At 46.1% G+C, this 12,477-nt stretch overlaps 1 protein-coding gene across 2 annotated transcripts in view; it reads left to right on the forward strand.

The window, feature by feature from the left end:
- LOC142579772 (RNA-binding protein 38-like) overlaps positions 1-6,213 on the forward strand; it is a 129,568-nt gene extending 123,355 nt beyond the window's left edge. For both annotated transcript variants that reach the window (XM_075690327.1, XM_075690328.1), the window contains exon 4: positions 125-6,213. In XM_075690327.1, coding sequence (XP_075546442.1) covers positions 125-560 — 436 coding nt within the window. In that variant the 3' untranslated portion in view covers positions 561-6,213. The remainder of the gene's footprint in view (positions 1-124) is intronic.
- Positions 6,214-12,477: the final 6,264 nt, after the last annotated feature.

Raw genomic sequence — 12,477 nt, forward strand, 5'->3', positions numbered from 1 at the left:
CAGATAATTTCCGCAAATTACCTACCAGAAGCATTCTTTCTGTAGCATCTCGTGTCATGCTTTGACTTTCTGCATCCACCCCTATTAGCAGCTGTCGTTATCTGCTTTGGCATCCCATGCGCAGGCTACACCAGCCATTTGTCTACCCGTCCGCCTACCTGCACACGCCGAGCCTGATCCTACCGCCACACCCTCCTCTCTCGCCCGCTGCGGCCGCCTTCTATGACTATGGGCCATCGCCATTTGGACACGGGGCTGCAGCTGCAGCTGCCTCGGCGAACCAGGCTGCGGCCGCAGCTGCTGCAGCTGCCGAACTAGGCTACCCATTCTCGACAAGCCCTTCGTCCGCCGCCCTGGCCGCAGCCGCTGCTGCCAGTTACCTGGCACCACCGCCGCCTCCGCCCACAGCTGCACACCACGCCGGGCAAGCCGCTGCAGCGGCAGCTGCTGCCTACTACACACTGCAGCAGCCCCTGGGGGCGGTGACTAGTGGCGCAGCTGGGTCCCTGAGCACCATGCCATATGCCGCCACGCAAGCTCAAGACGCCCGGCTACAGTGATTTGGGTGGTGGCCCTGTTCGCCTCGTGCTGCCCGCCGCCGCCACCCACACACGCAACCGACACTTTCAAGTAGTCTAGAGCAATACCAAAGCAGGGGTGGGTACATCGGCAGACATATAGGAGGCTCGTCACACCACCAAACCATGGCACCCAGGTGCTTGCAAAGATGATTCCGAAAGAGCAGCACCGGTGAGGAAGATATGCCTGGTGGACTGCTTGGACGAACATTTTTTTAAATTGCTAAATCTTATATTTTTGCTGATGTTATCTGAGTCCTTGGGGCAAGCTCCTTGCAGTAGTAAATTAAAGTGTGATCATCTGTTATGGGCAATGCAAACTTTTCTTCACTGACCAGAAACTTTGTGGAGTGCATGCACACATGGGGAAGGGATGCCACGCTCAAAATTGATGCAAGGTCTTTAAGTTGTTTTACTGGCCTCTCTTTTCTAGTCTGAGGGAATTGGACATCCCGTATTTGCTCAGGAAGTTGCTGTAGCTAGCCATTTGTTTTGTTCTATGGGTGGGTCTTGGCAAGAGCACTATAGTCAAGGTGCCTGTTATTTCATCACCTGCAACATACGTGCAGTAAAAATTGCTGCGGTAGTCTGTGATGATCCTTTTCTGTTGCTTCCCCTTTCAAAGTGCACCGAGGGCCAAACTTTAATGAGTACTTGCTCAAGTTGTGAAGTGCCAGCATTCCATGTCGTGTTGTGTGCGATGCTGCACACTTCTTGGAATTTTGAAGGGATCATATTTTTGCCGTGAAAAGCACTTGAACGAACTGTAGTCTGATATTGAAAGCTAGTCATTACCACTGTTACTGTGCATCAAGATGAATGACAGCTGCTTCACATGTGCACTCGAGCAAGTGGCATTATTTGCACTTGAGCATTAGGAACACTTCAGCAGTGCTCAGTCTTAGACATGATTGATTAACTTATAATTCGTCGACTAAAATTAGCCAGATTCGAATGTGCTGCCACAACTTCAACAAAGTTTTGGTTACCATTGTAATGTCAAGGCCTTGCAAGGAGCTTGCTTCAAGCAGACAATGCATAGATGGGGCATTCCTCAGAAGTGTAGTTAGTCCAGAATGCTTGCCAGTCTTTTCCAGGGCGCCTTCAGTGATTTCCCAGCATGCTGCTTTGTGCGCCCCTGGCTGAATGCGCGCCCCCCTCGATGGCAGGTCACTTTAGCAGACAGCCTGATGTTTTATCAAGCCTCCAGCATTGATTACGGAAACACAGCAGCACTTCTGCCCTTTCAATATGTGGGGGCTAGCTTTGTACCAAAAGAGAACTACTACAACAGTCCGGTACCACTGTGGGGTAAGATGCCGCCGCTGTGCTTCTGTGGAGAGCCGTCGCACAAGAGGACATGTATACATACGCAAGACACAGACCACTTAATTAACTACACTCTTTAGCATGCATGATGACCGCCCTGCGTACCAAAGGGGCACATGGTAACACTTCGCATGATCATGTTGCTACAAGCATATGCGCAAGCTCCAAATGCCTGCAGTGTGCTCTTTGCCTGCAATCACGATTGCGCACCTTCCATTGCTTTTTTTTTTTTTTTTTTTTGACGTCTCCATGGCTACCTAATCGGCACTTTATTTGGTAGCTATTTGGCATTCTCCAACATTCTATTTGTGGCCTTTCAGACTTGCGGCATGAAGTGGCTGTTTTATTCACAAATGCTGTTGTTAATGAACTGCTCATGGAAGTTCTGATTGCATTGTTGAGTTTGTTTTTCCGCTCGTTGGCTTTGAACATTATGCGCAAGCAAACGTGGCAAAATTTTCTGTACAACTCGCAAGGACTATTCTTTTTTTTTTTAAAACTTTCTGTTATGTTTGCAAAGATGTTTCTCTCATGGATGCAGTGCAAAGAGCAGCCTGGTGGCATCATTCGGGGCATCTTATTGCTAGCAGGCAGCCATCATTTCATACACCCCATTCATTCTGCATATCAGTGCCTTGTCTGCTAGGGAAAAAAAAAAGAAGATATAAAACATCAACGGTGAATAATCTTCACTCTCGTCACTTGCTGCTCAGTGAAACTGCTTGCTTTCATTCTCATTTCTATTTGTTAATTGTTTGTAAATGGCTGTTTTCTTCTGCTTGATGCCTGCTGGTAGCATTGTTGCATGCAGAATGGTGCTGTCAGTTCTTGCACACTGAGAGAACGCCTGCTGTAATCACTACTTCAGAAGGTGGCATCACATGCTCTTAGTGATGTCAATTACCTTAAGACGAGAATGGTCTGTGTTGCAATGTGCCACCGTGAGTTCTGGCAGTTGTTTAAGCCATCACATGGTCTATTTTATCACGGAGCTTTGAGCTAGCAAGGTGAGGGAGCAGTACAGCGGGAAGTGCCGAATTCCCCCCCCCCCTTTTTTTTCTTTTTTTTTTTTCTCGCTAGCTCACAGACATGCTATTTAAGTACTGTCTAGGTTCTGTGAAATGCCACCTCATTGTGATAACCAAATGCTCTTGCATGTTGTTGCTTTTCATTGCTTTTTTTTTTTTCTCCCTTTTTTCTCCCATCTTTTACCAATCATCTATGCATCACCTCCAAGAGACGCTCATTCTGGACATACCGGTGGAAATTTTCATTGAAACAGTTTTAGGGGAAATGCGAGAGGCACGAAAACTAGCCAGCCAAGTTCTTTCAGGAGAGATCGGCTTAAAGAGAGATTTGTGCAAACAGACCCACGAGGCAGAATTGTTCTCGGTCTGCATACGTACGTCTCACAACTCCTGCTGGAGAAAAGAAAAAAAAGATTATGGGTGCAAGAGCCCAAAAGAAGATGCAAGAGCTCCCGAGAGCCTCTTGTTGGCGATGTCACAACTCACTTAGTTCGCAACGGCTAATTCCAAGGTGCATGTAGTGATTGTAGCTCTGCAGACTGTACGTCCCAGCACATGCATTTCTTTCCGAGTCATCTCGTTCTCTGTGTTGAGAAGGCAGGTGAAGTTGGCTGACATGGCGCTTATGACTCCTTCCCCCCCCCCCCCCCTCTCTCTGCGAAGAAGCTAGAAACCAAAGCAAATTTCTGTCTCCACATGTCACTGTGCGTCATGTACAAGACGAAAGAAAATATGTAGCTAGGATGAACTATATTTTCCTCTAAAGATTCAGAAAAAAAAAAACCGCTGCCTTTGTATTCAACTTTACACAGCTGCAGCCTTCTTGCCACACGCGAGTACCTACAGGGTCTTTCTGAAATGCCTTATAGAAAAACACGCAGGAAATTGTGGGCCTGGCAGCCCGTCGGGTTTGACTACCCGACGGGGGACAGGCACTTGTCTCATAAACACTGGATCTCACCCGCGTGTCTCTCTCTCCTTTTTTCTTTCTTTTATAAACATTGTTGTTCGTCTACTATTTATGACTCCCTGCCCCTTTTATTTATGTATTTATTTTTATTTATGTTTTCCCTCCCTCACACTTCCCTTTTATACCCCAAACTTTCTTGTTGAGACGACGGAAGGCACAATACGGCCGAACATTTAAGCAAGGTGCTTTTGCTAGCCTCGAGCTGTGGCAAACACACAGTCTAAACGAGGCTGTGTGTGCTGCATATCAGTTGCATGCGTCAGAATCATCTGTGTGCTGTCGTTCAGAAACGAGGGATACACACCTGTGCCACGCTGTGCTGTCATGTGATCCACAACAGCTGCTGTTGTCCACGTGTGGCAGCTTTAAATGGAGCAGGGCAAGTCCTAGTCCCAATGTCCAAGCTTCAATGAACATGTCGGTGTTCTGACAAGCCTGTGGCACTACTGAAAACTTGATCCACAGTGTTGGTTGTCAAAAGCCGGGTTCCTTTGAAAACTTAAACTTATGGGCTGCCTATGTTCTCCTGCTTTCTGAAGGTGCGCATTGGATTTGAAGTGGCACCACAAGGTGGCCAGTGCAGCAGCAACTACAGCAGCAGCTGTATTCAGTCTGCGGACTCTTGCTCAGTACTATACAGCGTGTATATTCCAAGTTGTTGGGAACAAGCATTTTATCACTTGCGCTTTGCTTGTCATGTTCAAAGCTCGTACAAAAAGGAGAAGAAAAGAGGAGGGGTGAGCTGCTCAGAGATTTGACAGAGCCACGAACACAATAGATATGGCACAGTTATGGCACATCGTGTCTTCGAGGCTTCCGAGATCTGACGTGCCTTTAAAACTCTATTCACGTTGAAAGGTGATCAACCCCTCTATACATTTGTGCATTCCCAATCTCCACAGTGGAGTGTCTATGTGTTTGCCACAGCTCTGGCGAAAACTAGAAGCCGTTTTCTACTAGGATGTGTAAACACCTCCCCCCCCGTCCAAGTCTAATCCAGTACCGCTGTCACATGTAGCCGTGTAAATGTCATTTTGCTCAAATGAGTTCTCGCAGAGGTGCTGTTTGTGAAAAGAAATGGCTGTGATGCAGCAACATATTGTGGCAGTGGTTCATTCACCCTTTGCTCGAATGCTGCCCACCTGTTTCTTTTTTTTTTTTTCCTTTTAAGTGGATATTCGTTCAAGACGAACTCATTTACATGAAATGGCCTTTACCTAGGCTAGCATGACACGGACGTAGCTAAGGTGAATGAGATGTATATTTTACACAAGGAGCGAGAGAGAGAGGAGGAACACTCATTATTGTTAGAAACTTCTAACCAGTCAGGTTTTATACTGAGCCTCATGCACATCACTCACACATTGTCACAGAACAATCAGGTCAGAGAAATTCCACCAGTTTCTGTTTTTTTTTTAAACCTTCCATTTGAATGCTATTTACTTATTTTATCTCAACCAACAGTTGTCTTTGTTTTTGTTCTTTTCTCTTTTACAAGCAGTTCTCTATTCTGCTTTTAGATCGCACATTGCCTTAAGACGTACTGAAATTCGACATTGAATTTGTTTTAATTTGAATTGCGTGCCTTAAAGGTTCCAGGTAACAATCAAACAATGGCTATTGTTGTTTGTAAACTGACAATCATGTAAGTTTTTAAATTGGTAGCCCAGAGATGCCTTTGCTGGTTGTATAAATGGTAAAGCGCCAAGCCTGCCTTAACCATAGCTTTAGACTTGGGGGGGAGAGTAAAAGAGTTCCTGCTCTATCCTTTCCTTGTTCTGCAAAATAAAAAAGAAGTTTTTTGTTCTAGTCAGTGTGCTATAATATAATGGACTCTAGGAACTGTGCCATTTTAAATGCCAATTTTTTTTTCCAATTGAATGTGGTCTTCATTGGACGAATGTGTGATGCAGAACTGTTCTATCCGAATGATGTGGTATGCCTGTCCTGGCATTTGGAAGAAGTGTTGATCTGGACTGATTGTGGACATTGTAGAATCGTTTGCTTAGATCAAAGATGGTGTAACACTTGGAACACTGCGCACTCTCGAGATACGCACAGATACTTAGCTGTTCCTGTTTAATACACTCAACACGTGTAAAAAAAAATTGAGATATCTGATGCTATGGTTTATACTGTTTATCACCGGTGTTATTTTCTCGTAAAGGGGCCCCTAAAGGAGGGACAAATAAGAAGGCAAAAATGCTGAGTAATTAAGGCCCATTTTATTCGCTCTGATGTTCTCAATCGACCTGATTGTGATATGTATCCTAAGAAGTTTCATAATAAACTCCTGTACACTTGGTTACATGCGGCGGTCCTGTTTGTGTTCATATACATGATTTCCACCTCTACCCTACAGTAGATAAAACTGAGTTGCATGAAGCTTTTGGGCTAATTTGTGTTTATTATTTGTTGCTTTCTCAATGGTTAAAGGTAGAGATGCAAAATTTCCTAAATTTTTAATGGCCTGCAGAAAAAAAAATTATTCCTGGAGAACTTGTAAATAAACTAAGTTTCACACTGTCCGCTACAAATATTTGCAGCAGAGTGATTCTCTGTACGCCATTACAGGTAAAAAATATGGACAGACCGTCAATATGTTTTATTCGTTTGACTAGGAATACAAGATAGGGGAAGTTACTTGTGCTTAATAATTCAATTAGAGAAATGATGAATTAATGGAAATTAAAGCAGACGAAAAAACTGGCATCAGGCGGGGTACGAACCTACTTTGCATTATGTGTGCGATGAACTTGCTGATTGAGCTACCGCGGTGCTGTTTTCCCTTCCACTTTCTGGGGTATTTGTTTTATCTACTAGAAATAAACCTGGGAGTGTTTGCCAGCACCACCACTCGCAAGCCTTGGCGCCCAATGTGGATCTTCCTTTGTTGGCTTCTTGTGATAGAGTTATTAATAATCGGGACCCTTGGTTCCCTTTCTTCTCGTGGGAATACAAAAATAAATGAATCTGCCACAGTCAACGTGACATCCAATCATCATTTTTCTACACACGCAATGTAAAGTTTTGAAATGCACAAAACAAAAAGCTAGTGTACTACCCTATTCTGTGTCGGCATGACAGCTTTCATGGTAATTGCATTGAGGTGAGCATGAACAAAAGCAAGTTTATGCGCTCTGTCATTGCATGAAGTTTTGTTTAATTTTAGTGTAATTTAGGGGCCTGGTAATTTTGGCTATCTTCCCAGATGCTGAAAAAGTAATTTTTTTTTTCGTACAATAACTTTTTTTTTTTCCAACCATTTCCATATTTCCATAGACAAGGGTTTGGAGACGGCAACAGAAGCACAAATGCCAACTTCCATTATATCCAGCATGTGTAAAAAAAACACGCAGAAACTCCTGTGGGAGTTGTCTGAATATGTGTAAGCATTGTGTCACTTGCTCATCTCCGCACAGCCCGTTGTCATTATCAGTGTTGTGAAACTTGATCCGACCAGTGCAAATAACAGTGCTGCGGCAACACAAACTGCTGCAGAAGGCAGTGCAAGGTTAGTTGACACAAGCTAACTACTGCAGGTGGTGGCGCCAATTGTGCTGATGACGTTCTGATCATTATAAGTAGTTATCGCACTTTAGTGTCTCATCGATCCGTGTCGAAGCAGTATCAGCCATACTCCAGCAGCGACTGCTCTGAAGCGATCTGCCATGGAAAAACAGTTCGCCGAGTGCTGATAGCGTCATGTGCGCTCTGTTCTCGCCACTTAGTTCGCATTGAAGCGAGACGCGCAGGCCTTTTCTTGAAAGCGATCTGCCATGGGGAAACAGTTCGCCGAGTGCTGATAGCTTCGTCTGCGCTCTGTTCTCGCCGCTTAGTTCGTGTTGAAGAGAGACGCGCAGGCCTTTTCTTGAAAGCTATCTGCCACGGGGAAACAGTTCGCCGAGTGCTGATAGCTTCGTCTGCACTCTGTTCTCGCCACTTAGTTGATGTTGAAGAGAGACGTGCAGGCCTTTTCTTGAAAGCGATCTGCCACGGGGAAACGGTTCGCCGAGTGCTGATAGCTTCGTCTGCGCTCTGTTCTCGCCGCTTAGTTCGTGTTGAAGCGAGACGTGCAGGCCTTTTCTTGAAAGCGATCTGCCACGGGGAAACAGTTCGCCGAGTGCTGACAGCTTCGTCTGCGCTCTGTTCTCGCCGCTTAGTTCGTGTTGAAGCAAGATGTGCAGGCCTTTTCTTAAAAGCGATCTGCCATGGGGAAACAGTTCGCCGAGTGCTGATAGCTTCATATGCACTCTGTTCTCGCTGCTTAGTTCATGTTGAAGCGTGACGCGCAGGCTCTTTCTTGTAAGCTATAGTTACGATAGTTGCGGATTTGTAAACATTGTGCTTCTATTTTTTTCTTTAAACCTACAGATTTACAGTAATGTTGTAAAAAATTCCAGGCCCTTCAAATGCAAAGCTACAGATGCTCAGTCGTGTAATTAACCAATGGTCACTGTTGAGAAATATGCATCTGCCACATAAGCATGTCTGTGGCTGGCAATCTAACAGCGGCCAGCTTCAACATGTACAAGAATCGACCAGACTCAGTCAGTGTACTAACGCTAGCAGCCTATTATTGCAAAAGCAATACTGCTCGAGGTTTCCGCTCTTGACCGTCGTCCCGGAGAATCCACCATGGACCTTTAGCGTGACCTATGTGTGACGTCATACCAGCTGTGGAAAAGCGGGGCCCCAACTCGGCTTGTCGCGATCATCCCAGCGAATCCTCCATGCTGCAGCTGTGCGCCGCTGCCGCGAGGGGCGCTCGCTATACGTGACGTCATGCCAGCTGTGGAAAAGCGGCCCCCCCAACTCCGCTCGTCGCAATCGTCCCAGCGAATCCTCCACGGTATGTCGGATGATGTGTATGAGGTGAAGCTGCAACGATGTGCTGCAGCTAAGAAGCGGCGGCGTGCGGAAGAAACAGATGAAGAGGGGGAACAACGTTTAGCTAAACGGCGTGCATATTATGCAGCCAGGCGAATGCGTTCAACATCTCTTGATCTGGGTGCATCTACAAGTATCATGCATGCTCTCAATGCTGACGCGACTTTGGCGACACCTGATCGTTCAACAGCAAGCCTTATGGATGCTTTAAATGGCGATGAGACTGCATCTACACGTTCGATGAGCAGTATGGAACTCTACAACCTGAACAGAAGATTGCTTTTCTAATCCACTAGGCTTAGCCAAGCTAAGCCTCTGTCAATTTCTTTCTGGTTTTCTGTTTCTTTTTCACGTGTGGAGATATAAGGAGTAGGGTTGTTCAAGTGTAATATTCCTGAATCTACTCGAACACGAATATTCTATAAGAATGACCATCGACTATCGAATAGAATGTAGAATATATATTTTTATTACCTTATTAGATCGATTAGTTGATTACATCATTGTTCAGGGACTATAGTTCCAAGTTCATGCATGTTAGCCGATTAGACACACATTGCAACAGTTTGTCGTTGCAGCTTAACTTTGTGTGACTTGAGTGAAACGTACTAGAAGGCTGAGTGGAACGTACTAGAAGGCTGTGCCATGGCGAAACTGCATCCGCGACTCCTTATGCACAGTGTGTGCATTCGACATAGCATGTAGCTTCTTTCGTGACGGAAGGAATGTGCTACAAAGACTCCAATCCCAAAGACTCCTCAAGATAGCCACCTCAGCACACCTCAGACAAGCAGATGCACTGCGGTGCCTTGCATTCACCAGCAGGCCTTGTGTTCTGTACTACCTGAAACTTATAAAAAACAGCATGGGAGGTCGCTGTTGACTGGCGTTGCCGCAGTGCCACCTGGGCAGCACATCAGGCCTATTAAGGCCGCCAAAGACTGCACTTCACAAGTTTTTAGAACTTGTAGTATACTTTGAAATCCATGACCTCACATAGGCATACCGGCACTGAAGTTTTGGTGTCACTTTAGGTTTACTTTATGGACAGCAGTTTTTCCATTCTCTTAATGCATGCACATAGGCAGACAGAAGGTATTGGCAGTCTGAGAGCATTGTTGGGTACGATCAATGCACCTAATGTGTCTGCTACGATCCAAGCACAGTTGTTGCACTTTCATTCATTTGTTCTCATTCTCAACACTTGCACACTTAGCGTGGTGCTCTGGATGTCTTTGTGAGTTAACACTGTAAGTGAATGAAAGGTGCCAAGCCAACAGATGCTGTATTACAATGGAGCTGTATGATGTCTACCCGTCCATTGATTTTTCAGTGTCCGTGCCTGAAGACCCTCGTGCATTTATGAGGAGGCAAAGAAAACCAGTAAGGCATGTGCTGACACCTGGCATAGCAAGAGGAAAGCTAAGAGGCCACCCAATACAATAGAGTTTCATACAATAATTACTAGAGGGAACTCCGACACCAGTGTCCATAGGAGCTGCAATTGGGGTGGTTCAGCCAGCGTGGAAATTATGGGAGGTACGTGGATTTGCCTAAACTTCATCCTTCTGGCCTCACACGGCTTCGTGACTTAGCATCAAATTATTGTGACGGCACTGACTACAGCTCAGTACTAGTATATGAAGCTCTGGAAAATACTTTTTGATCCAAGGGCCACGCTTGCCGACAACGGCTTTTTGTAGTCCCGCACCACGACGTCACACTAGTGGCGCTGTTTCAACAAAGGTGCGCAGCAGCCGCTCTCTAGCAAGTAAGCTCGTCATTTTTAACAAAGTACTGCGTATTAAATAATTAAACAAAAATTATTAAAACTGTCTGACGGCAAGATTCGAACACAGGACCTGTAGTACAGAAGCCCAATATTGAAACCATTGTGCCACAGACGCATGCATCAACAAGCGGCGTAGAACGCCCTTACGAATTTCTCGCAGGGAAGTCTGAGCGTTGAGACGCTTGGCGTGTTTCGATTTGGCCACCTCGACAGGCTGAACTGCTGCAATTAGCAATTGTGTGATGTGTCTGCAGTTGCGAGTATCCCGATCAGTGTATATCATAGCGACCACAAAGCCATTGTGACTCACGGTGCTAAGTGACAATGAGTAATGCAATACAGTCTTTATCACAAGTTTTCTTACCACAACATTTACAGCTCCGCTGGTCAGCCACCTTCGCAGGGTGGAATGGCTTTGAATTTTTTTTAATGACCATCTCGGTAAAACTGCAGCTCTTGCTGCCAGGAAACCCAGACACAACCTTGTGACGCCATCGCAAAGCATTACACCAACATAGCTAAATATCAGACAGAGCTGTTTATGTACAAAAACAATAGCGTACTGGCTAAGTTGCAGTGTAAAGTCATGCACACTCAATACGTTTCACCTACTCTACTTATTCAATTCAGGTATTACGTAAATGAGGGGGTATTGGTGTGAAAAATGCTGATTTTATTGACGGCCAGTAATCCTGCATTGTTGTATTAAACCATATTTTTTTACATGGCCATGCAGTAGATTAGTTCATATAGTTCAGAAACCTTTTCAACAAGCAAGCCAAGGCAATAGTGTCTGTATTTTTTACAGCGAAAGCCTTAAGTGGCTCGTTGCTATGGCTCACATTCGAAAAAAGCCGTGGCTAGTCCAGTGATTAAAAAAATAGCATCATCAAGTCGAGGGGTTTGGAAATAGTTGACGAGTGGTACAAAAAATAGCATCGTCAGTAAAGGCTCATACCCCCCAAAAAAAACCTATCTGGAATGGCATATACCCCCATGAGCAAGCACAGATGCAATGCTGAATATGAATGAAAACACGAAAGAAAAAAGAATGAAGAAAAGAAAACACATCAACACCAGGAATGCACCTCGCTCCCGTTTTCTCATCCCCCCGTCAGCAGCGAGACTGACTGGACAGCCTGGCTCAGTTCCGGGGACATCGACCGACAGCTTGAACTGGTGGACTGGGCGGAGAAGGCCAAGCAGGCTGTTGTGCCATTACCACAAGCCCGGATTCCGAATCTGCAAGATGGAGAATTTTCCTGCGAGCGCCCTTTGGACAAACCCGGGGCTGCGCCGAAAGGCACAGCGCCCTAATTCTCCCTTGACAAGTCAAGATGCTGAGCCGTCAGGCAGTGGTGTCCTCCGGAGAAGCATCGGCGGGCAACATGTTCAAACGTGTCGCCAAGTGCCAGACAGCCCGGCGCCGTACCTCCCCTTCCCTGGAGGTCACCGCGCCCGCCAACTTTGAACGGGGTGGCCAGCGTGGTCGCTGGTTGGACCTCTTCCGACGACCGTCGAGTGCTCACTTTGTATTGGGCCGTTTGAGTGACAATGGTTTCTGGGGGCTTATAAGCCGCGGCGCGCCGCCTGGAAAACCGGATCCGCCGACCCACCGGGAGCAGAGTGCCGCTCTCGACTGGAGTGAGATGTGTCACGCGTTTTCGCCGGACGTCGCCGTGCGGGAACAGTCGCGTTTGCTGTGAGCTCTCGGCCCCAGTGCCGATCCCTTCCTGTCCTGTATAATGACCTGTATATAGTGTATAAAGTCCCTTTTGTTATTCTCACCGACGCCTGACTCGGAGTCTTCGCTACCAACGCTCTGTCACGAAACGGGTGACGAGAGCTACGGGACCACCTCAAAGTCGTAACAAGGCCCAGGGCCTTACT

Source organism: Dermacentor variabilis, chromosome 4 (genome assembly GCF_050947875.1).
Source record: "Dermacentor variabilis isolate Ectoservices chromosome 4, ASM5094787v1, whole genome shotgun sequence".
NCBI classification, from domain to species: Eukaryota; Metazoa; Arthropoda; class Arachnida; order Ixodida; family Ixodidae; genus Dermacentor; species Dermacentor variabilis.